A 23,227-nucleotide genomic window follows, 5' to 3' on the forward strand; every position below is an offset into this window, starting at 1 on the left:
TAAAGATTATATTGTCAAATTCATCTGATACACATTTTGTTCTGTTTTTGTATTATTACCGAGCGAGGTTTTCATCCAATATAAATACACCACATTCTGATTCCGAGCTATAAAAGTCACATGATTGGCCAAGATGGAGGAGGTGGATAACATCATTATCCATTCCTTGAAATCTATTGACTGGTAATTATTGTGAAAGTGATTTTGTGCATATATGATAGGAATCAAATCGTCATTTGAATTCCCTGTAACACCTGTCATTGTTTAATGATATTTTATTTTCAAACGCGCTAACATCTGAAAATGAAAGCCGTAAACTTTCACAAAAAACAGTGCCAGTAAACAAGTGTATACTTTACAAATCAGGTGCAAGATATCTTGTTAATATATACTGGGGAGTAGTGCACTTTACCGGGCGCAATTTTTCCGATTTTTTTTTCGGATGGATATACTCGCACCAAAGGTAAGCCTTTGGTAACCTTTATTCACTAACCCTAAGGATTTAGGGGGGTGCCCAAGGGCAAAGAATCTAGAAGGGGGATGCCCAAGGGCTAAGGATACAGCAGCGCGCTCATTAGCAAGTCCCCAGGTCGCGCACCCGGTAAACTTCACTCTAGCCTATACTGTAAATAATTATTAATTCATTGTCATTTTAATCATATCAGTAGGTACCTTTTGCATGCAAATCGTTACATGCATTCATGTTGTCGCTGTAGACAGTATGACAATGCCGACACCATTAAAACTGCATTGTGACAGTGCATAATCATTTGCTAAAAAGATGAAACAATCTACATCCATCCATGTTTTATAACAGTCGTTGGCATGTGAACTTTAACACCTAGATATGTATCTACTTGAAAACTCTGTCCACATTCATTAACATTTATCATGCCATCATATAAGGTTTATTCTAAAATATCACAGGAATATAATGTCACTGAACAAAAACAGTGCCAAGTGGCATTAATTGAACCCAAACAAGAATGAATATCATTGCAAAGCAAAAACATCATCATTTTATGCAGTTTTTGTAATGGTGACATTTGCCTATGTGTCATTTTGGCCTGTATAATATTTGAATACATTTCTATGTAAAAGTCTGTGTGATTACATATTTCATGTTGTATGTAAAGACCATTTGTACATCTTTTGGAAAATATACTCTACAGAACGACAAACATACATAGCCTATTATGCATTACTTCCTAAATGATTTTATTTACATTTCATATTATATTTTGTAAGTGAGTTAACTGTATCTGATGTTATATATATTATATTTCTGGTTTCAGTGACATTGATGATGACATTGTCAGTCTGAAACAGTTTAACACAGAGCTTATTGTCTCAACCATTGTGAGTTGCATCAAGTTCATCAACAATGAGATTGACTTGCCAAACACACTCCCACCGGGCATGTCTGCTCGCTTCAGAATGGGAGCCAGTCTGGCCAACTGTATTCAGGTCAGTTGCAAGCAATCCAGCAGATAAAGTGAAAGCTGCTTCATGTTCTTTCTCAGTATATGTTCAGGGTTGGTAAATACGTTTGGAAAGAAGGCATCTGTGCAAACAGTATATTGCTGTGTATGCAGCAACTCCATGTACAAGGTAATAACCGTGTACAAACCTTCAAAATCAGTGCTAATACTTACCATGACTGTAACATGACCCTGATTGACATTATCAGAACGTTCGTGATTCCTGAATTTGTTGTAGCATATTTGTGTCTCTACATATATGTAGTATACATTGGCAGGGTGTAGACATAGTGCAACACCATATTGTTGATAGTAAACCATTCTGCTCATTTAAGTACTGAAGTAAGTTTGAGGAAGACATTCTACTTCCTGTAATTTAATATATAACTACATGTATCTGTTTTGTAAGATAGTATCCATTTGTGGGTATTGTGGTGGTCCATGGTTGTCTGTTAGAGGCAACCCTACCTTGAGCGTAGGCTCCTTGATGGGTCCTGCCTCTGGTGGAGTGCTTAATCCAAGCCTCGGCCTCTCCACCAGTATAGCTGCATTTGACCCTTGGTCCTTTGGGTCACGTACCATTGGCATCCGGCACACAAGCTGTGGGTACTTGAAAGTTGGCGCTTCCTGTTACCTTGGTGCTTTCCAGTGTCCTGGGAAATCCTGTTTCGACAGGCACTTCCCTAGGGTCTTGGTGTCTGGGATGGGGCTCAAGGCAAGGGTTGGTTGGGCCAGGAACATCGTCTCTCCTGGATCGGTTTATTTTTTCAAAGTACATTTTGTTATATATAAAAATATTCAGATATACTGTCAAATTGTGTTATTCTTATATAACATTTGAATTGGTGTAATTAGCAAAATAGTGTATGGAAGGACAGCATAAAATTTTGTTGGGTTTGCATTAGCCTTTTAGAGAATGCTGTGTATGTGATCTCTTTATTTTAGTTAAGCATTTCCTTCTGAAGCACTTTAAAATCTGGCTTTATATTATTTCAGCTAATTTCATAAGTTATATACTTGGTAACATTTGTTCGTAACATTTGCATGTTAGTTTTAGATCATTCTAATAAAACAATTACGTGTCTCATCAGGTAAGGAAAGATGTGAACCTACTGTGACCACACATTCCAGTATAGCACTTCAAGCTAAAATACTTAGTCAGAAGGGAAAGAAAATCTAATGTTCATTTTCAACTCTTCTAGCTGACACTCATCTGATTTGTTAATACTGTTTGGCCACATTTTTCAGGACCTTGGGTACCGTGGAGACCTGGGCTACCAAACATTCCTGTATTCCAATGAGAGTGAAATCAGGAAGATATTTATGTTCCTGGTTGAGAAACTGCCCAAAGATACCTTGCAGACAGCTGAGGAACCGCTAGGTAGGAGATTCTGGTCTTCCTTCCAGTTTGAGAGTTGCTAGGATTTGTGTAACTGGATCTGAATTGTAATCACCTGTAACTTAAATAGTCAATTATTACTTGAGGTCTGAACTCCTCCAATTCTATAAATCTGTACTCTGATAGCGAGCATGCCATGTATCAAGCAAACAGTCTCAAAGAGTAAACCAAACCAAATTTGTATTAAAGGCAATGTAATAACAACACACACATAATATAATGAAACAGTTGTTGAAAGCCGGCAAGTTTCACGCAAGGTGAACCGTAAGCCCAAAATTAAGCCTAAATGCTCTTCTGGTACTGAGATCATACAGATGCAGGCCCCACAGGTAAAGCTAGCTTAAAACTACAGCTGTAACTCGCAGCTAATAGAAATTTAAGTATTGCTTGGCCTTTTGAATGCTAAGACATAATACAGGACAATGTACATGCAGTATTCTTAGTCATCGTGTTTGTGTTTTATCCAGGGTCTTCGGTGCTGTTGCAGAGAGCAATCTCAGCTGTTATTTCTCGGCAGATGCAGTCACCATGGACACCTCCATATTTGAAAAATAAAGGTGTTACATGGCGGGGGAAACCTCCTGCTTGGCAGAGAGAGGTATGCCCAACATGGCCATGTTATAATTTGATTTGATGCAGTAGTGATTCTGATAGAATAACTAGTTTTACAGTTGATATTTATTCTCATATTCAGTTTGAAGTTACTAGGAGATAACAATGTAAAACATGTCTACCCAGTTTCCTGACCAGAGTACTGTGTATTTTAAATAATGTCTGTTTATCACAAACACAGTGACCACATACATTTAGGTTGGGATTGCAGCACCTGGCCAAATTTACAAAGAAATGTATGATGTACATGTAATTGCAACTTTGACATGTACTCCACAGGGTGCATGTTGCATGCATAACTTCCATGCATCACACCTGACTGCACCGGAGGGAATAGCTGATCTCAGCAAGAAAGTATCGAAAGGTAGGATATTACATGTTTCTTGTGTCAACTTTGAATTATCACATTCTGAAAGGATTGGAAAAAATGAAATGTTGAAATGTTTGCATTTGAATCATACTGAGCTATTGTTGGTGAGTTCATGTAGTTAACGTATGTGTGATGTGTCTTGTGGCTTGTGACCATCCTTGTCACGGTAATGCTGTGTTCATTATTACTGTCATTTCTGGAACAACCTTTCTTCTATCCAGAGCTGCGAGCCTACTACACTCAGAACCTACCGTTTGTGACAAAGCAGACATTGCACCATTTTGACACTGCACCGTCTGTGATTGAACAGAACTCGTGTGAAGTTGTGGCGCACCAAGAATGGGAGACTGAGTGGAACCAGTCGGGTCTGGCATCCAGGCTGTCCCAGCAGGTAGGTACTAGTCACCATAGCAACAACATTCATCCAGGCTGTACCAACAGGTAGGTACTAGTTGTCACCATAGCAACAACATTCATCCAGGCTGTCCCAGCAGGTAGGTACTAGTTGTCACCATAGCAACAACATTCATCCAGGCTGTCCCAGCAGGTAGGTACTAGTTGTCACCATAGCAACAACATTCATCCAGGCTGACCCAGCAGGTAGGTGCTAGTTGTCGCCATAGCAACAACATTTACCCAGGCTGCACAATCCAGCAGGTGTGAATTATTTCATAGGTGCATTCAAACAGGCTGTTTGAACAGTTGTATGCTTGTTGTTATAGCAACATTTGAAAATTGTCGCAGTGTGTAAGTCATGCAGACAAATCATCATATGAAGACTTCTACTTTTGTTATTATTTTGCATAGAATTTTCTTTGTATAAGAAATGGATTATGAATTTCATTTATGACTCTTTGCTATACAGCTAGGTATGTGAATTAAGAAGAAAAGATGGGTCTCAGTTACTTATGTACCTTCTTTATAGGAATTCCGAGCCAAGAAGAAAATGAAGATACAGCGAATGATATCTGACCGTCTGCGTCAGGATGCACAGAGGCGAGAAGGAGCTCGGGAAACAGACATGCTCCGTGATCTTCAACAAGTCATTTCCTCTATCAGCAATCGAGCCAAGTCGGGGGTCAAGACAAAAGGCTCACGGTTTGCACATACAGAAAAACTTATGTTTGGAAAGGTAAAAATTTTGGTTGAGTGATATTAAGTGAATGTGTCCCAGGACATGGAATAATATACATAGCTGCACTGCTGAATACATCATACAAAATATGTCATCTTTACGCAGTGAATTTGAATTAACATGACTTTTCATTAATTTTCTACCATCATATATATTAATTCTTTGATTACCTATATTTGCTCTTTACAAGAAGAGGCGGTATGCAATATTGCCAGTGTGACTTTAAATCTTCACTCACTCACTCTCACTCTCACTCACTCACTCACTCACTCACTCACTCACTCACTCACTCACTCTCACTCACTCACTCACTCACTCTCACTCTCACTCACTCACTCACTCACTCACTCACTCACTCACTCACTCTCACTCACTCACTCACTCACTCACTCACTCACTCACTCACTCACTCACTCACTCACTCACTCACTCACTCACTCACTCACTCACTCACTCACTCACTCACTCTTTAGAAGTAGATACCATGTATGAACCCAATGTGACATGTATTTTGTTTTGATCAGGATGAGGAAAAGACCATGGCCCAGATTGGCGGAGAAGTACCCACCAAAGATACAGAAGAGGTGAGGTGCTGATAAACAGGGCTAAAGAAATTGCTTGTGCTATTTTGTTTTCATCATAACATTCAACTACCACCTATTGCCAGCCCGTTGTCAAGTGTTCATATGAATAATGAGATGAGTGATGTGAATTGTGGAGAGCTGATGGGTGTATCGCAATTTTTACTCCAGGGCATTTCTAAGGTTACTGATCTCACCCATACTACAGGACTAGGAGTCAATGCATTAGGTTCTTTCTGGCAAGTGACTTGGTTCAAAGCATATCTCTGTTCACCCAGCAGCAAATGGGTAGCCAGTAGGTTGAGACAGTAATGTGTCTCCTGGCACCTTTCACTCAGGGTGAGACAGTAATATGTCTCCTGACACCATTCACTCAGGGTGAGAAAGTAATGTGTCTCCTAGCACCTTTCACTCAGTTAGTGTGAGACAGTAATGTGTCACCTGACACCTTACACTCAGTAAGGGTGAGATAGTCATGTCTCCCCTGGTACCTTTCACTCTGTTAGGGTGAGATAGTAATGTGTCTCCTGGCACCTTTCTCTCCGCTTAAACTCAAGTGCACTCGGATTCATTTTCTGGGATGATAGTGGTCAGTTGGCGTGAGCATGCATTTGGTAGATGATATCTGACACAAAATATTTTGGTTTGCGCCTTTTATTGTAAATGAAAGAAAATCTTTTTATGACCTCCCTAGCTGTGACCTCCATGCTGAAGTTTTGAGCTGTGAACTATAATTGTAACAGCTGTAACCTACCTGATTGTTGCATGTTTCCAGGAGCAGAAACAGAAGCGAGAGGAGGAGGTCGAGTCTTTGCGTGCAGAGTTGGGGGAGCTGGCATCACGACTTGAGCAGCTAGACACAGAGAACCGCAAGTTTGCAGCTAGTCAGCAGCAGATGCAGGATGCAATTAGTACGGAGACTCGCAAGATGGATGACAAGGAACAAGCGTACAGGGTCAAGAAAAGGACACTAGATCTGCTGCCTGATGCTGAGAATAACATAGCCAAATTACAGGTGAGTATCAAGAAAGTACACTGTGCTACCTGATGCTGAAAATAGCTTGAAAATATTTTAACAAAATTGGAAATTTTAACTATAAATTGTATATTTATATACTTATCCTATCTCACGATTTGCACTTTTCTCTCTTGCTTCGACGCTGAGTGGAACGAATTAGAACTTTCCTGTAGGCCTCTCTTGTCCATATGCCCGTGTTCCCCAGGCTGCTCTCCTTACAGGACGGGTCCCTTAGCCCATGCAGAGCATGCAGCATGCTCCCCTATCTACCCACGTGACTACCTCAGAGAGATCATTCTTTCTTGGAGCCCACGTCTAAATCTGTGTAGTGGGGAGGCTGGGTGGGCATACATCGCTTGAGATAGGATAAGTATATAAATATACAATTTATAGTTAAAATTTCCAAATTTTTAAACTTATCCTATCTCACGATTTGCACTTATCCCACGGTTGGACGGCGGGTAGCAGATTACCCTATGTCTCAAAGCACTGACAGTATTACTGTATATGCTAATGACAACCGTAGGTAGCAATGAACAAGAGAGGTCGCATCCAACTAGCATAGAACCTATCCTAGTGGTGGGTTCTCCTGAACCCCTTGGCTTACTAGGCGCCATCGCTCCCAAGGAGTGGGTACTCCTGAGCAATGTGGTGTTCGGCCGCAACCCTCGCATATGCAAGGAGACGAAACTAGGCGAGTCATGTCACTTCGTTGCGATTTATCAGAGTACCCCCGTAATTAAAGTCTTATGACTAGTAATCGGGCCCGTACCTGCTTCGAGACAGCCCCCCAGACCCCATCACAAAGAGGGGGAAAGGAAACTGAATCGGAAAGCTCACAAGTTTAACGTTCAGTACCAAAACAACACCACATGGCTTCCACTACTTACCACAGTAAGACCACAAAGGTGTGCTAAGGAACTTAGGAGCTATGAACACTATGAAATCCGTAAAGGAAATCAGGAAGGACTCACTACACTGACGTGATTGCTCCAAGGAGTAGAGGTCAGCAAGCGAGATTGTTGAACTCTTCTACATCGAAAAAACAGGATCTAGCTACTGTAGATCCGTATGGACACTAATAGCAATCACCCAATAAATTGAGTAAAGAGTTCAATTCCCAGAAGAATTCAGAACAAAACTCAGAAACAAAGTTCAAAATTTTGTTCAGTATGTACACGAGAAAGAAAGCATAAACGCACTCTTCCTCATCTGCGTTGACGGGCCAATGACAGCAGCTGGGCCAAGACAAGGGGTCCGAACTGGTGAAGACCTTGGACATCAATGACCGACAAATCCCTCAGATAATGCGAAGAAAACACTGTATCAGAGCGCCAAAAGCAACCCTCCATGATGGACGTCAAGGAACAGTTGCTGTGTAGAGCCATCGTAGAGGCTGCTGGGGGTGGCAGTGCAGCAAAAGCATATGCCCTCAGTATAGTAGCACGCATCCAAAAAGATAAGGTTGTCCGTGAAACCTCAACCTTGGATGTAGATGACAGCGGTACTAAAGGTTTGTCCATAACAACTACCCTAGAGCCGGCCTGAGACGTTGAGCCAGGTGAAGAATGCGTCCCCAAAAGCTTCCGAACATCTTCCGAAAGGTAAGAATCTCGGAGAGCGGGGATTTCAAACGACGAGGGGTGAGGGTAGGACGATCCTGGCGTGGTTTCTTGGTAGGGGTGGGGCCTTGGTCAGCAGATGCATTCCTAGCTCTGTCTGCAATCCTACGAGCACAAACCCGCTTATAAGCCTTGAAATCTTCTGTTGATAAACCTGCACACATTCTCACAACGTTTCTCCCAAGAACATTGACCCACACAATCAACACACGATATGTGTGGGTCCAAAGTCGAAAACATAGTTTTACACTGAGCGCAAAACTTACGCTTCTTGTTTGGAGGATCTGTTTTCCTCATAATACAAAACAACTCAAACTCTATACAAGAACTAAGATACGTCCACTCTGTCGTGCGACAAGAAGAAGAATGATCTCTCTGAGGTAGTCACGTGGGTAGATAGGGGAGCATGCTGCATGCTCTGCATGGGCTAAGGGACCCGTCCTGTAAGGAGAGCAGCCTGGGGAACACGGGCATATGGACAAGAGAGGCCTACAGGAAAGTTCTAATTCGTTCCACTCAGCGTTGAAGCAAGAGAGAGAAGTGCAAATCGTGAGATAGGATAAGTTTAAAAATTTTATCTGAACATGTTCAGGTGTCCATGCTTTGTTTAATTAAGTTTTGGATATATGTACATCAAAATATCAATGACCAAATTGTGTAGTCCAGTCTTTATGATATATCATTGTCATATGATTTTTTGTATCAAGCACTAAGTAGACACTGATTATAGAGTGTAGCGGTAGTTGTACTGTCAATTATGTTACTGGTGTCACAATGTGTGATGGGAGATGATGGGATTATTCCCACCAACCAGTGCTGTTTATGCAAGTCTGTGTGTGTTGCAGGAACTGGTGGACAACAGTGGCAGGAAGCTGATCCTCCTGGCCAACAAGTGGGAAGAGCACAGAGCGCCACTCATCGACCAGTACCGAGAACTCCGGGACCTCAACTCAAAGAAAGAGGTGGGACAGATTTGTAGCATGGCTTCAGTTGACAAGATATTTCCAAGAGTGACTGCTCCCCACAGTGTTATTGTAAAGGAATGTTGCTGTCACTTTGGGGTATCTGGGTGCATGACAGTGTTAAGTGATCACATTGATAGATATTTAGCAAAGAAGTGACTTTTGTTCCTTATGTTTTCGGGAGGAATGTAGTGATGAATGTATGTATAAAAGAAGGAAGTATTTTTGCCCATGAATAATTTGCTCTTATATTCTAGATGGTAAACATGCCGCTGTACAGATGTATCAAGTCTATCCTTTCTCCGGTGTCTTTTGGTGTATATCATAAACCCATTTGCCTCTTGCCTCATGTTCTTGTTTAGACCAGTTTGTATGACAGTATAGCGCTTTAGTCAAAGTGACATTGTCATATTTGCGATAGGGTTCCTGCCAATGCGGTATATATACCTATTGTTTTCAGTCTGAGGCCCAGAAGAAACTGGAGGAGATCAAGGCATTCCGTGCTCGAATGAAGGAGGTTGCTGATGACACTCGTCACAAAGAGGAGCTTCACAAACAACTGGTCAGTCCTCCCTTATATCAACCAGGGTGTGGTCAGTCGTTCCTAATATCAGCCTTGGTGTGGTCAGTCCTCCTTTGTATCAGCCAGGTTGTAGTCAATCCTCCCTTATATCAACCTGGGTGTGGTCAGTCCTCCTTTATATCAACCAGGTTGTGGTCAATCCTCCCTTATATCAATGTGGGTATGGTCAGTCCTCCCTTATATCAAGCTGGGTGTGGTCAGTCGTCCTTTATATCAACCAGATTGTGGTCAGTCCTCCTTTATATCAAGCAGGTTGTGGTCAGTCCTCCTTTATATCAAGCAGGTTTTTTTCAATTGCATAGAACTTTCAGTTATAAGATTTCTTCATCTTGTACAAGCACAAAAATCTCAATTTGAGTTTACAGTCCAAATTTGGCATTTTTGTAAATGTTCATGAAGGGAACAAATGAAAAGTTTAAAATTTCTGAACATGTTATACATTTGATTTCATCTTACAGCTCTTTAATATCTATTTGAGGGTTTAAATATTCCCCCCTCTTAGAGATGTGACTGTCAAATGTCTTTCTTACAGCCATCAGACAGTGTGTGAGCAATGAAAGCTGCGAATGTGGTGTTTAACTATTGATGTGTGTTTTGTTTCAGCAATCAGAGTATGAAAGGATGACTAAAGATGTAAACAGATCAGCATATACACGGAAAATTATGGAAATTGTAGGGAATATAAAGAAACAAAAACAAGAGATAGACAAGGTTTGTGGTCAGTTTGTTTATTGTTGTGTGCTAAGACTGTTTCACTTAAGTAACCGCTTGTTTGTGTCTTTCAACAGTCCAGTCTCATGTCAGGTTTATGGTGCTAGTCACTCAGACACAATATTCTGATTCTGAGCCTGCTAGTGCACATATGTGCGCCTTTGAATGCAAGTCATACATTATCCTGACTCTGAGGTGGCTTGCCCCCTGTGTAGGGAAACAGCAATTCCAGTATTTCAATATATATATTTATGTATCTGTTCACTATCTGTCAGTCACTATCTATCTCTGGAAAACATAGAGGCAGTCTGTTAGGATTTGAAAGAGGTGCAGTATAGGTTGAGTTTTTATATGTTATCAACCTGTAAATATTCTTTACTCCATTAAGATGTGGTTATGAGTTTTAGTAATTTGTCTTATTCCATTCACAGGTATTAGTGGATACAAGAGAAATCCAAAAGGAAATTAATTCATTATCAGGAAAAATTGATAGAACGTTTATTGTCACCGATGAGTTGATATTTAAGGTACGTAATACTGTAACATTTCTTATGGTTTCATTCCTTGATTCCTTCCCACATTAACACAAACACCATGAAGTATCTGGGATACTGTTTAAAGCAGCTTAAAAAACATCCCTCTCTCTCTCTCTCTTTGTGTCTCTCTGTCTCTCACTCTGTCTCTTTCTCTCTATCCTTTTCCCCCTGTGTCTCTCCCTCCCTCTGTCTCTGGCTCTCTCACTGACTCTCTCTCTCTCTCTCTATCCCTCTCTCTCCCTCTGTGTCTCTCCCTCCCTCTGTGTCTCTGGATCTCTCACTGACTCTGTCTCTCTCTCTATCCCCCTCTCACTCTGTCTCTGGCTCTCTCACTCTGTGTCTCTCTCTCTATCCCTCTCTCTCCCTCTGTGTCTCTGACTGACTCTTTCTCTCTCTCTCTCTCTATCCCTCCTTCCTCTCCCACATCTCTCTCTCAACTCTGCTGATTACCCTAGGGTGGTCAGCTCTGTACCCTTGGAGCTACACAAACATCCTGTAGCACATATTAAGGTGACACACCAGGACACAATTAACACAGTGTTCCAGTACATTCCCAGTGGACTCAACATCTCACTCTCCATTTCAGGATGCCAAGAGGGATGAGGCAGTGAAGAAGGCCTACAGATTTCTAGCTGCTCTCCATGAAGTAAGTGACCCTTGAGTACATGTACTGATTGTCTTACTCCGCAAGAGGTGTATTGGACCATTTACTGGCGTGTGCAGATGTGTGCAGGTGTGTCGTGGCAGTTCAGGTATGTACTTAATCTACGATAATCCGTGATTTGTTATTCCAGAACTGTGACCATCTGATCAAGACTGTGGAGGAGACAGGAGTCATCATGAGGGAAATCCGAGATCTGGAGGACCAGGTGAGTTGAACTCACCAATAAATAACATCTAGTGCAAATCTTGGTCAGAACTCCCAAGCTCTAGCAAACCCAGGTCATTCCAGGACATTCCAGGGTGTCCCTGCTTGTTGTAAGAGGCATCACAGGTTGTTAGGCTCCTGGTAAATTGGTGACATTGGTGTATGTCATCATTCTCAGTCATTATACAGGTTATTGCCTGCTTAATGGCGCTTTACGGAACGATTACACAATGATTAGAAACAGTAATGCTTGAAAAACACAGTAAAAGCTAAGATGCTGAATGTGGGGGCATCAAGGATTCAAAGCCAAAATGTTACATGAAAAGGTGTGTTTTAATTTTTTTCTTGATTCAGCATAAAACAATATTCACTCTCCTCTCAACAGTCACCAAGTCCACAGTGATGCTGACTCTGTGAATCATGGGTGCTTTGACCATTTAGCACTGTTGTTGACTTGTGGAATTGGGTCCAGCTTCTGATAGGGTGTTTTAATGCGATGATGGGACAAGAGAGAATGGAGCGTGAATGTGTTGTCATGGCCACAGTTTAAGTATTGGTCGATGGGTTGGGCAGCAGCTAGCCAATTAATCATTTCCTAAAATTGTCATGATGTAACTTATGGTTGTTGAAGATTTTCTGCTCCTTGATTATTATCAAAACATGTTTTTCTTTTCAGATTGAAAATGAGAGTAAGAATAAGGTGCTAGCTAACTTAGAGAAGATCACAGCTGACTTCCAGCAAATGAAGAAGGAGAACTCTGCCATGATTGCGAAAATAAAACAACAGGCATAATTAATTTCTTCCAAAGATTTGTTCATAATAATTATCTTAAAAATAGCTGATGCTCCTTTCAGGAGGCAAAAGAGGGCTTGATGATTTGCCATGAGGAATGTGTGGGCTAGTTTCAGTTTGAGACTAACTCATGATTCCCTTATGACACTTTATCAATACTCGGTTATGTTCAAATATGCTGTTCATATTCACCAAAGATGATGAACTAGTGGCAGCCAGAGTTTGTGACTTAGATTTGATCTGAAGATGTGTAACATACACTCACGTGTTATAGAGTTGTCTATTAGAATTTGATGGCATTGATGGCATTGATGGCAGGTAAATATATAGATTGTCTTCGGCAGGTTTGACTCAAAATTCATGCTGTGGATATGCCATTCACAAACAAAAATACATTTCTCCAGGAAGTTATTTATACACTGAAAGATATTTGTTGAATACTATTGACATTTCCATACAGGTTCCACTTAGACTCCAAGATACATATATTCGCAGACATTCTAATCTATTAAAGGTCAGGAAAGACAAATCTGGGTCACAAATGTCAGGAATCAGACTTGTGCTTCCATTGACAATATTTCTTGTCAGTAATTTGTATAAAATATTTGTTGTCTATGTCAGTGATCAGGTGCTAATGTTAGGATGTTCTTTGCTAAAGCAGCACCAGCAGATGCCCCTGCTGTAGCCTCAAGCTAATGCTTGACATGTAGAGGTGACACTTTGAGTGGTTCCAGTGGTGCTTTGCAGATTTGGTTTTGCACTTTTAGTCAATGTGCAGTGTAAAAGAAAATGTACATGTATACAGTGGAAGCTGTCTAATTCGGACTCGACTGGGACCGACTTTTGTGTCCAAATTACGAGGAGTCTGAATTGGACTGGTGAGAGTCAAGAGTTAGCTCCCTTGATCAGGAGATGCACAAGCACAGTAGTTTCATGATGAAAGACACAACTAAATGAATAAATGAACAAATGAACAAGTAAACATGTACTGTATTGATTACTTTATATATTCAATGGTTTGATTGACAGCATGGTATGCTTTACTTGCGAAAATAGTCCCTCAGGTCGGTTTGTTTGTGTTGTGCAAACCACCGATTCAGTAGAGAGAAGAGAGAAATTACTGGAGTATCGTCTTTGTATAACAAAATCGCATACCATCAAAATGACACTGAGTGAGTTGTGTTAGCTTGCTGTACTGCTATGTTAATTCCTTTTGTTAATTGGTTATCATCACACCTGATAATCCATTTGAAGTCGGTAATCTTCTAACTACAAAGCACTTCCGCCTCAGGCAGTCCCGCTAGTCTGAGTTAATTAGCGATGTTTTCATAGTAAATTACCTTGAAGGGCGGAGATTTCAGTCCGAAATCCGAGTTACATGAAGTCCGAATTAGCCTATATGTAATGATAACTTAGTTAACTTCTGCTGGGACCAACAATTTGGTCCGAATTATATAGAAAACCGAGTTACTTAGGCTCCGAGTAAGATAGCTTCCACTGTAAATCCATTTGTAGATGCACATGCATGGGAATATTAAGAACGAAAAATCAATACTGATGCATGAGTATTACATCATAAACATGAGTTTTGCATGATAAACATGAGTATTGCATGATAAACCTGAGTAGTGCATGATAAACTTGACAACAAACGTCTCTGCAGATGTGTGATTTGGACAGTAAGTTTATTTCACAATTATAGTCAACTATTTTAGTTGTCTTTCATTCAGAGGACCAGTGAATGATTTTTTTCATGATTACTCCCTATTTAATGTTCATTTGAAGAAACTCTAATTTTATCATTGTATGTTTGCAAAAGGCAAATGTTTTCTCTGATTGTGGTCATTTTTAAAACATTAAGTATATTATATTACAGTGTGGTCTGGATGCATCTATCCTCAATACACCAATGAGGAGTCTCAGTATTTATAGATGTGAAGTAGCACGGATAACAGTAACTGTGGCATTAAACAATATTCACTCACTCTTCTTGGAAATGTAAAACCAGCCAATCGATGAAGTTATCCAAAAGCTGCTGTGTATCAAAGTATCATGATATTTAATATATCTTTTGTTTTTTATCATGTCTTGTTCTCTTTTATATAATGTTTATGTATCGCTTCATGATCCACTGCCAGATACATAATAGACGATGTGATACGTTATACAGTGTTGTCATGGACTGGAAAAGACCATGTGATACGTTATACAGTGTTGTCATGGACTGGGCAAGACCATGTGATATGTTATACAGTGTTGTCATGGACTGGGCAAGACCATGTGATACGTTATACAGTGTTGTCATGGACTGGAAAAGACCATGTGATACGTTATACAGTGTTGTCATGGACCTTTGCAAGACCATGTGATACGTTGTTAAGTGTTATCATGGCCTGGGCAAGACCATGTGATATGTTGTAAAGTGTTGTCGTGAACTGGGCAAGACCATGTGATACGCTATACAGTGTTGTCATGGACTGGAAAAGACCATGTGATACATGTACATTGTACAGTGTTGTCTTGGACTGGGCAAGATCATGTGATACGCTATACAGTGTTGTCATGGACTGGGCAAGACCATGTGATATGTTGTACAGTGTTGTCATGGACTGGGCAAGACCATGTGATTCGCTATACAGCGTTGTCATGGACTGGGCAAGACCATGTGATACGCTATACAGTGTTGTCATGGACAGGGCAAGACCATGTGATACGCTATACAGCGTTGTCATGGACTGGCCAAGATTTACTGTCTGTGAATATTATCCCAGTGCCAGGAAGTGACTGTCTCAGTTATCTCATGGAACAGATTCCACTGGGTGTTGGAGAGGAATATCATATGAAAGGATCATTTAAAATCAATGATGAGAAGGGGAAGATTGTCTACAGTTCAAACTTATTACCCTCACTGGAAAGTAACTGATTGATCTAATGCTAGACAGATTGTTTAACTTTCTTAGATCAACTTCACAAATAGTTACAGGTTAATTGAGGTCATTAACTGACTAGATTTACATGTGATCAAAGGGGAGATGCTAGTCATGAAGATACCAGTGTTCTAACCTCTATAACAGTGTATGAAGGCATGTCTTTATTATTTGTACCTGTGTCATTTAAATGCAGGAGTCGATTCTACAAAGCAGTTTTTGTGCTGTTTTTATCGTAAGACTGTATTTATTTGTATGGGAGTTTTGGTAGTGTGAGCTGCAAGATTGTTTTGCAGAATTATTGCTCAAATCCCAGAGATTAACTGAATGAAGGCTATGACCAAATTTTCAATGAGTTAAAGTATTTCGTTTATGAACTGATGCCGCTTGCCCAAATCTGTTCTGATACCAACCCGATTTCTTTAAGAAACTAAGTTTTTACAAATTTCAAACTGACTTCAAACTGATGTCGGGACCTGAAGTCAACTGAAAGTGGTTGTGAGTTAAAATCCCAATGCTTCTTGATGTGTCTATACTACAGCGCTCGGCTTGTTCAGTTCATTAGTCTACATGCTTATAACCGGTATCACTGTGGCGTTCATGTCACACTGATGTGCAATAACATTTACTGACTATAGCAGAATCAGGAAACTGAACAATTCAATGATTACACGATGCCATTTAGAAAGTGGTCAAATGCAACATATGTCATATTTGGGATTTCACTTTCTTAGTGAAGTACAAATTCTAGTACTTTTTTCGGTTGAGTCCCATCCGGGATTCGAACCCGCACCCTCAGAGTCAGGCACCTAATCTCCAGCACACAAAGTCAGCCGCCTAGCCCGCTCAGCCACCGCGACTTCTGAGGGTGCGGGTTCGAATCCCGGATGGGACTCAACCGAAAAAAGTACTAGAATTTGTACTTCACTAAGAAAGTGAAATCCCAAATATGACATATGTTGAACAATTCAATGTATATTTACATGACAACACTTCAGACAATTATATTTAATGGCCAGTGAACAAGTGTACAAGCTTGCCTATTGATTGTATAAAGATAATCATATGCAAAACACTTGTTTGTTGTCATAAGATCCATTTACAGGACAGGTATACTCCTCAGGGAGTTGAGAATGAAATATGACCACACACTGATACATTGACTTGGATACACCGTTGCACCATCAGCAATCACTTTGTAAATGAAATCACGTACGCCGTAATGGATGGTGTTATTTTCATCTCTGCCAGAGTGATTGATTTCAAACTGTTCACAGCACTCTGTATCATGTTACCATGTTCACCATGATACATTACCAGCATACCAGTCTCTAATTCAATCACCTCCACTCAAGACATGTTTCTCTATGTTGGGCTAGTCAATCATACAGTCAATGCCCGGACTCATCACACCAAAGGCACAGGCTTTACAACAGCACAAGGTGCACATTCATGAAGCCATTTCTAGTGTCACAGGGCCCTGATATTTATAACAGCAACATAAAACCATTCACTCTCTGATAAACTCACCCACTTGATTGGGTTCCTTTCCATGGACTGTAACCACTTGAGGAATCATTTGTGCTTGTATCATTTCTACCAAATGCTTGACAAAGTGCCATCATTTCAGTTCTTTTCTCATTTAGTTCCCCACTCCACATTCATCACTTGATTGTCTGGTCCAGACTTGATTATTTAAGACCACACTATATGCCTGGAATATTGCTGAAGTGCAGCATTAAAGTAAAACTACACTTACTCACTTCACACTGAATGCTTGTGTTGTATATCATTTGCAATAGGCTAAATCCATGACTAGGCATGATGAAAGGTAAGATGGGACAGACCACTTGGTCACTGGAACCTGGCATGGTTAAGGGAGGTGAGTCTGCCTTGAATCACATGCTGATGTATGTGGCTGCACATCTGTCGAGAGAGTCCCAGACACTCAGTTGTATGGCGACCTCACAGTTAAGTACAAATGCTTGTTTAGCACATGAAACAAAAACACTGAAAAATGTGGAAGTTATATAATTATTTATAAGGCAGTATTAGCAAATATTTACAGTGCCATCATTAAACTATATACATGTGTCACTATTTACATCACAATTATCACATAGGTTCACAAGCTATTTACATCACAAATATCACATACTATTAAGATTTTAAAGGAAATAAAGTAATCCTCCAATTTGTAGTCATAACATCATGATATACCTATACAGGCTTTGCGGAGTCTGTTATCAGTATTACAGAAGGTAGTTACAAATGAGCTCAGACCATCACTGTCAGAGGTAGGAATTCTTCAAAAGAATTCTGTGTTTGCATGTGCTCCAAACAGTACAAATATTTACATTAGTAAGTTCCAAATGTCACAGAGAAGAAAGTTCACAATACCCTAGTTTATTCAGCAGGACCTGACTTGCCCTCCACACCAAAATACAAACTGAATATTTTTCCACATTTATGTTCTTCAAGAAACTCGTAGAACTTCCCTAAATCCATATGGTATTCTCTCCCTTTACCCCCTCGAACATCAAACCCGACCTCTTCAAAAGTTGAAAATTTTCGAAAATATGTTATATTTTTTTTCCCCATCTCTTCATCTTCTTTTTCCTTTATTGCAATTTTCTTCCAATTTAATCGTCTAAGTCGATACCAGAACTCATCAACCTCACTACTATAGCCTTCAATACAGATAACACCTGGCTTCCCAGGCATACAGAACCCAGTCACCTTGAGCTCACTAGCCCACGCTAAAATATCCCGACGCTTAAATTTACTGAATATATGGTGACTGTAGATCCAGAGTCGGGTGAACACAGTGTCTTCTTTAGACAGAGCCTTCTTCTCCTGCTGGACTGGCGTGTCTTGTATTTGAGCATAGTGAGGCAGGTTCTCCTGTAACCACTCAATCAGAGAACCAATACATATTTCTCCTCGGTCCAGTGTTGTGAGGAACTCGTTGAGGTCTTCATTAAGTTGTGTGTGGGTTTCTCTGTTCAGATGGTGGGATCGGAGGAACACCTCTGGGGATGCGTGGGGGTAATCGTGAGGGAGGTGACATACCAGTTCTGCTGTTTTCTTCTGGAAAAAGATACATTTGAAATTATACATACCATAGATCAGCATGCACAAGCTCCCAATGTATAACTATCTTACCATAATTAGGAATGTGTCTGTGTGTGAGAGTTAGTGAGTGAGTGTGTTTGAGTATATGGTACAGAACCAAATGACATGTATCTATATTGTTTAAATGCCTATTGTCTCATACAGTGTGTAAAGCCCATTTCTTGTGTTCCCCACCATGATATGGTTGGAAAATTGCAAAAAGCGTTTAGAAACCACGCTTTATCACTCAACTAGAAACACAAAAGATGCTATATGTTGATGACACCCATCCCTCCTCTGTATTGATGTTATTCGTCAGTAATCTACCCACATATGTAAATAGGGGTAAATAGAAGGTAATAGTTTCAGATTAGCCCAAGTAGCCTAAGTAAACTTAGTCTCAGTGTATTTCAATACACATCACCACTGAGTCTAACAAAACCTAGTAGAAGGTCGCGTCAGGTAACCTTTGAGCGACCAATGACCGTCCAATCAAACGCAAGATGGTTAAATAGATTTAACCAATCAGACAACAGCTATTATTTAGGGATCAGAGGGACTTTCAAAATATTCAGGTCACTGACACAGATCTCTCCACAAACAAAAATCCGCATATAACACAGTTATTTGACCTGCAGTATATACGCTTTGGGGTTTCTGTTGATATGGGTACCATTAGCAAATATTTCCGCAAGATGACAGCCTTGAATATTGCCCAAAAAACCATTTTCAGCAACTGTTTACTCACCGATGTCATGGTTGTATGTACGCCATGTTCTCATTGGTCAGTCTCAAAGGCTACCTGACGCGACCTCCTATAAGGTTTTGTTGGACTCAGTAGTGGAGTGTAACGAAAAGCACTGAGGATAAGTTTACTTAGACTGCCCAAGTAGCTGGCCAGGATATGGTATACTATAAAACATTGGATGGTGCAATACTGAAAGTAATGCTGCTACTAACACTAGTTGTGATCTTGACAATGAAGCCAATGCGACTCTCCAGGAACTCAGCTCTCATCTTGTTGTCAAGGAAAGCCTGTATTTCCTCCAGGGATTCAGGTCCGTCTTCCATCTTGAACTCCCCTGGGTTGGGAAACATGCTCTGCAACATCTCCACCTCCGACAACTGCAGCTCCAGGGTTTCCTGATAACGACAACAACAATGCATAGTCTCACCATACACAAAGTCACAGCCTTAGTCACTGTCGGAGTCATAGTCACAGTCAGATCCATAGTCGCAGCCATAGTCACAGTTGGAGCCATAGTCACAGTCGCAGCCACAGTCACAGTCGCAGCCAAAGTCACAGTCAGAGCCATAGTCACAGTCACAGCCATACTTACAGTCGCAGCCAAAGTCACAGTCGCAGCCATAGTCACAGTCAGAGCCATAGTCACAGTCACAACCATACTTAGAGTCGCAGCCAAAGTCACTGTCGCAGTCATAGTCACAGTCGCAGCCAAAGTCACAGTCGCAGCCAACGTCACAGTCGCAGCCAACGTCACAGTCAGAGCCATAGTCACAGCCGCAGCCAAAGTCACAGTCTGAGCCATAGTTACAGTCAGAGCCATAGTCACAATCGCAGCCAAAGTCACAGTCAGAGCCATAGCCACAGTTGGAGTCTTAGGCACAGTCGCAGCCATAGTCACAGACTCTGCTATAGTCACAGTCGGAGCCTAACTCGCAGTCTCTGCCATAGTTACAGTTTCAGCCACAGTCAAGGCAATAGTTCCAGTTACAACAAGAGTGAGTGAGTGAGTTTTGTTTTATACCACACTCAGCAATATTCAGCTATAATACCAAAATTGGCAGGGGTCTGTATGTAATCAAGTCTGGACCAGATAATCTGGTGAGCAACGGCTTGAGTATCATTCTAAGCAACTAGGATAGGATGACATGAGTCAACCAGCTAGCTTAACCACCCGATCCAGTCATTCGTGAGTTGTGACAAGCATGAGTTACTGTTCACAGAGACCATATTAGATGGTCTCTACTGTTCACGACCATTTGTAACCTGAATCTTAGCGGGTAGTCAGAACAAGAAGTATGTGAATTTGAGATAACGGAAAAGCCCCCTGATACGGTGAGCTGGTGCGAGTAAATGGCACCAAAAGAACTAAGCTGGAAGTTATACAGTACAGTATGCATATCTTAAGAAATATGGAAAGAAGAAACAGGAAGTTACCTACCTTCAAATCTACACTGCTGGGATCTTCGTTTTCCATTATTAAGGCCATTGCAATTGGCATTTCTCAGAACTTGGTCACAACTATACCTCGTTTGTGTAGAATGCTCAACAAATTCAGTACAAATACAAACACGTACACTTTCAAAGTGAAACAAAAAGTTGACAACAAAGTATAACAATTGTTTGTTGACAACCGTAGGGAAAATATCTACGTCGGCGTTCCTGTTGATGTAGTAAACTGTATCACCTAAAGCTGATGAAATCCATGAGGACGTTTTCACTTGACAGACACGTGATCTGGAACAATGTCAAAGTCAATTCTTTCAGGCAGCTAACGACAAAGATAAGCATTCGTGTCAGAGTGACAAAATATCTAAGGGAGATAACTCTAACCCATAGTCCTTCATTAAAGCCCACTACAAAATGGTGTTGACTTGGAGTCACTATCGAACCGGAAACAAGCATGAGCATAATGGTATTTAAAAAGACAACAAAAGCTAACGAAATTGAAGGTGAAGTGATTTGTTTGGGCCAAATATACAAATATTCTGGTTTCTCATTACAGTCCGACCCAAAGATTCGACCCGACCCTTGTGTTTTAAATGCTTATCCAACACAAAAACAGTTTTGACGCTCAAAACGTGCCTGATATTTTTCACACTTCTAAGTTTTGATTTTTATCGGAGAAATATTGCAGTAGAAATAAAGTAAAGGTGTTTGGGACATAATATAAAACGTGAAAACAAAAGCCTCTCGCCCAACCCATATTAATGCTTTAGTGATGAGAAACAAGAATATTTCTTAGTCGATACGGAACGTTTTGAAAGCTGTTCAGTTGATAAAAAAAGCTACTAAAGGTTAAACCTGACCCCAATTCAAACTAATAGGTATAAACTAACAGCACAAATCTTTCTGAAGGAATACAGAAAGATTCAACATACTTACCCATCCAAATTTTGAAGGCTTCAAGAACATTCTCTTTTTTTCTTCTAAAATGTACGGAAATATTTGAAAAGGGAAACAGACCGTGTTAAGCAAACTCTACCATTAGTTAATTCCGATACAATTGTACAGCTTATCAAGATTCAAATGGCCGATGTTCTGATTTGGAAATAACAATTTATAGGACATGGCAAATATATATATAATGTATTAACGCTTTGTCTCATATCTACTTCACAAATCATGGGTTATTCTCCAGAAATGAATCTGAAGTTACCTCTACGCGAATATTTGTCGAGATCAGTCAGGCGGATATCTTACTAGATCCGGCCAGAAGCAGGTCGCCGTCAAAGCAGGACTAATTAAATGTTCACCAAATGGATTGTTTTATTCCACAGGAAGATGGTGATTTTATGGCAGTGTCACGCTTTGTACAGCATTTAAAATTCTACAATGTCTTGTAGATGTATACAATGCGTCAATGTTTTCAATCAGTGTCTCGATGTGACAGTGGAAACACGACTTCTTTGAGCAGAATAATTATTTACAGAAAAATTGGAAGCAAGAACAATATTTTGAAAATTAAAGACGCTAAAGCACAAAGAAAACATAAGTATATGAACCACTACTCACGGGAGTAAATATGTCCTTATGTCTACATTCCAGTGAATGAATCTGGTCAACGGGTCCACCTTGCGGGTAGCTCTGTAGGATGAAAATGTTGACAGGATCAAAGCATTTTACATGGTATTTTACATGGCATTTTACATGGAATGTGACATTCAGCCCATTATTCGGAACAGTGAGTCACAATGCACAGACCATTGTGTATGGTGCTCTTTGTCCTGTGTCATAACAGCTAGTACATGTGCAGCGAATCATTGTTGCAGTCCATGCATTACCACATTTGGAGTACAGGTCATATTTTGCTAATATCACCTTCATCGTTCAGAATAATAGAAATGATAGAGATAGAATATGATAGAAATCTCACTTTCTGTTTTATGAGTTTTTCTTCCGAATGCCTACTTCACCCATATTAACATTTTTCACAGTTTACTTTCTCACAAAGCAAAATCAAAACATAATGTAAATTATGACCATCATTTTAGATATATACGAGGATACGTATCTTGCAAACCTATTCATTTCGTTGAAATAACTATACGTGCGTCATTTTGTACCCAGCCTAATTCACACTTTGTGCTCTTAAAATGCTCCAATTCAGCAATCTCACCAGTGTTTTCTGCTGTGCAGATTCTCATACAGTGAGGTCTATGTCCTGTTAATACACCGTTTCACCGACTCTAATCTTTTCAACTTATTATAGGGTTAAGAAGAATCCGCCGGTTCCAAGACATCGTGGAAAACCAATTGTAGGCTTCAGA

The 23,227-nt window shown here is 40.4% G+C and overlaps 2 protein-coding genes across 2 annotated transcripts; one reads left to right on the forward strand and one right to left on the reverse strand.

The window, feature by feature from the left end:
- Positions 1 to 109: 109 nt before the first annotated feature.
- On the forward strand, positions 110 to 13,625 carry LOC137274614 (coiled-coil domain-containing protein 22 homolog). Its single transcript, XM_067807908.1, has 16 exons — positions 110 to 183; positions 1,296 to 1,467; positions 2,730 to 2,862; positions 3,348 to 3,478; positions 3,772 to 3,856; positions 4,084 to 4,253; positions 4,788 to 4,994; positions 5,522 to 5,581; positions 6,354 to 6,593; positions 9,064 to 9,180; positions 9,641 to 9,742; positions 10,367 to 10,474; positions 10,906 to 11,001; positions 11,597 to 11,656; positions 11,805 to 11,879; positions 12,555 to 13,625. Exons 1-16 carry the CDS (start codon positions 134 to 136, stop codon positions 12,669 to 12,671), a joined length of 1,923 nt encoding a protein of 640 aa, XP_067664009.1. The 5' UTR covers positions 110 to 133; the 3' UTR covers positions 12,672 to 13,625.
- Positions 13,626 to 17,614: 3,989 nt separating this feature from the next.
- LOC137273030 (RWD domain-containing protein 2B-like) lies at positions 17,615 to 21,287 on the reverse strand. Its single transcript, XM_067805472.1, has 3 exons — positions 20,899 to 21,287; positions 19,673 to 19,855; positions 17,615 to 18,688 (listed from the first exon to the last, which is right to left on the reverse strand). The coding sequence occupies exons 1-3, from the start codon at positions 20,956 to 20,958 to the stop codon at positions 18,005 to 18,007; spliced, it is 927 nt and encodes a 308-aa protein (XP_067661573.1). The 5' UTR covers positions 20,959 to 21,287; the 3' UTR covers positions 17,615 to 18,004.
- Positions 21,288 to 23,227: the final 1,940 nt, after the last annotated feature.

This window comes from Haliotis asinina, chromosome 2, assembly GCF_037392515.1.
Source record: "Haliotis asinina isolate JCU_RB_2024 chromosome 2, JCU_Hal_asi_v2, whole genome shotgun sequence".
Lineage (NCBI taxonomy): Eukaryota > Metazoa > Mollusca > Gastropoda > Lepetellida > Haliotidae > Haliotis > Haliotis asinina.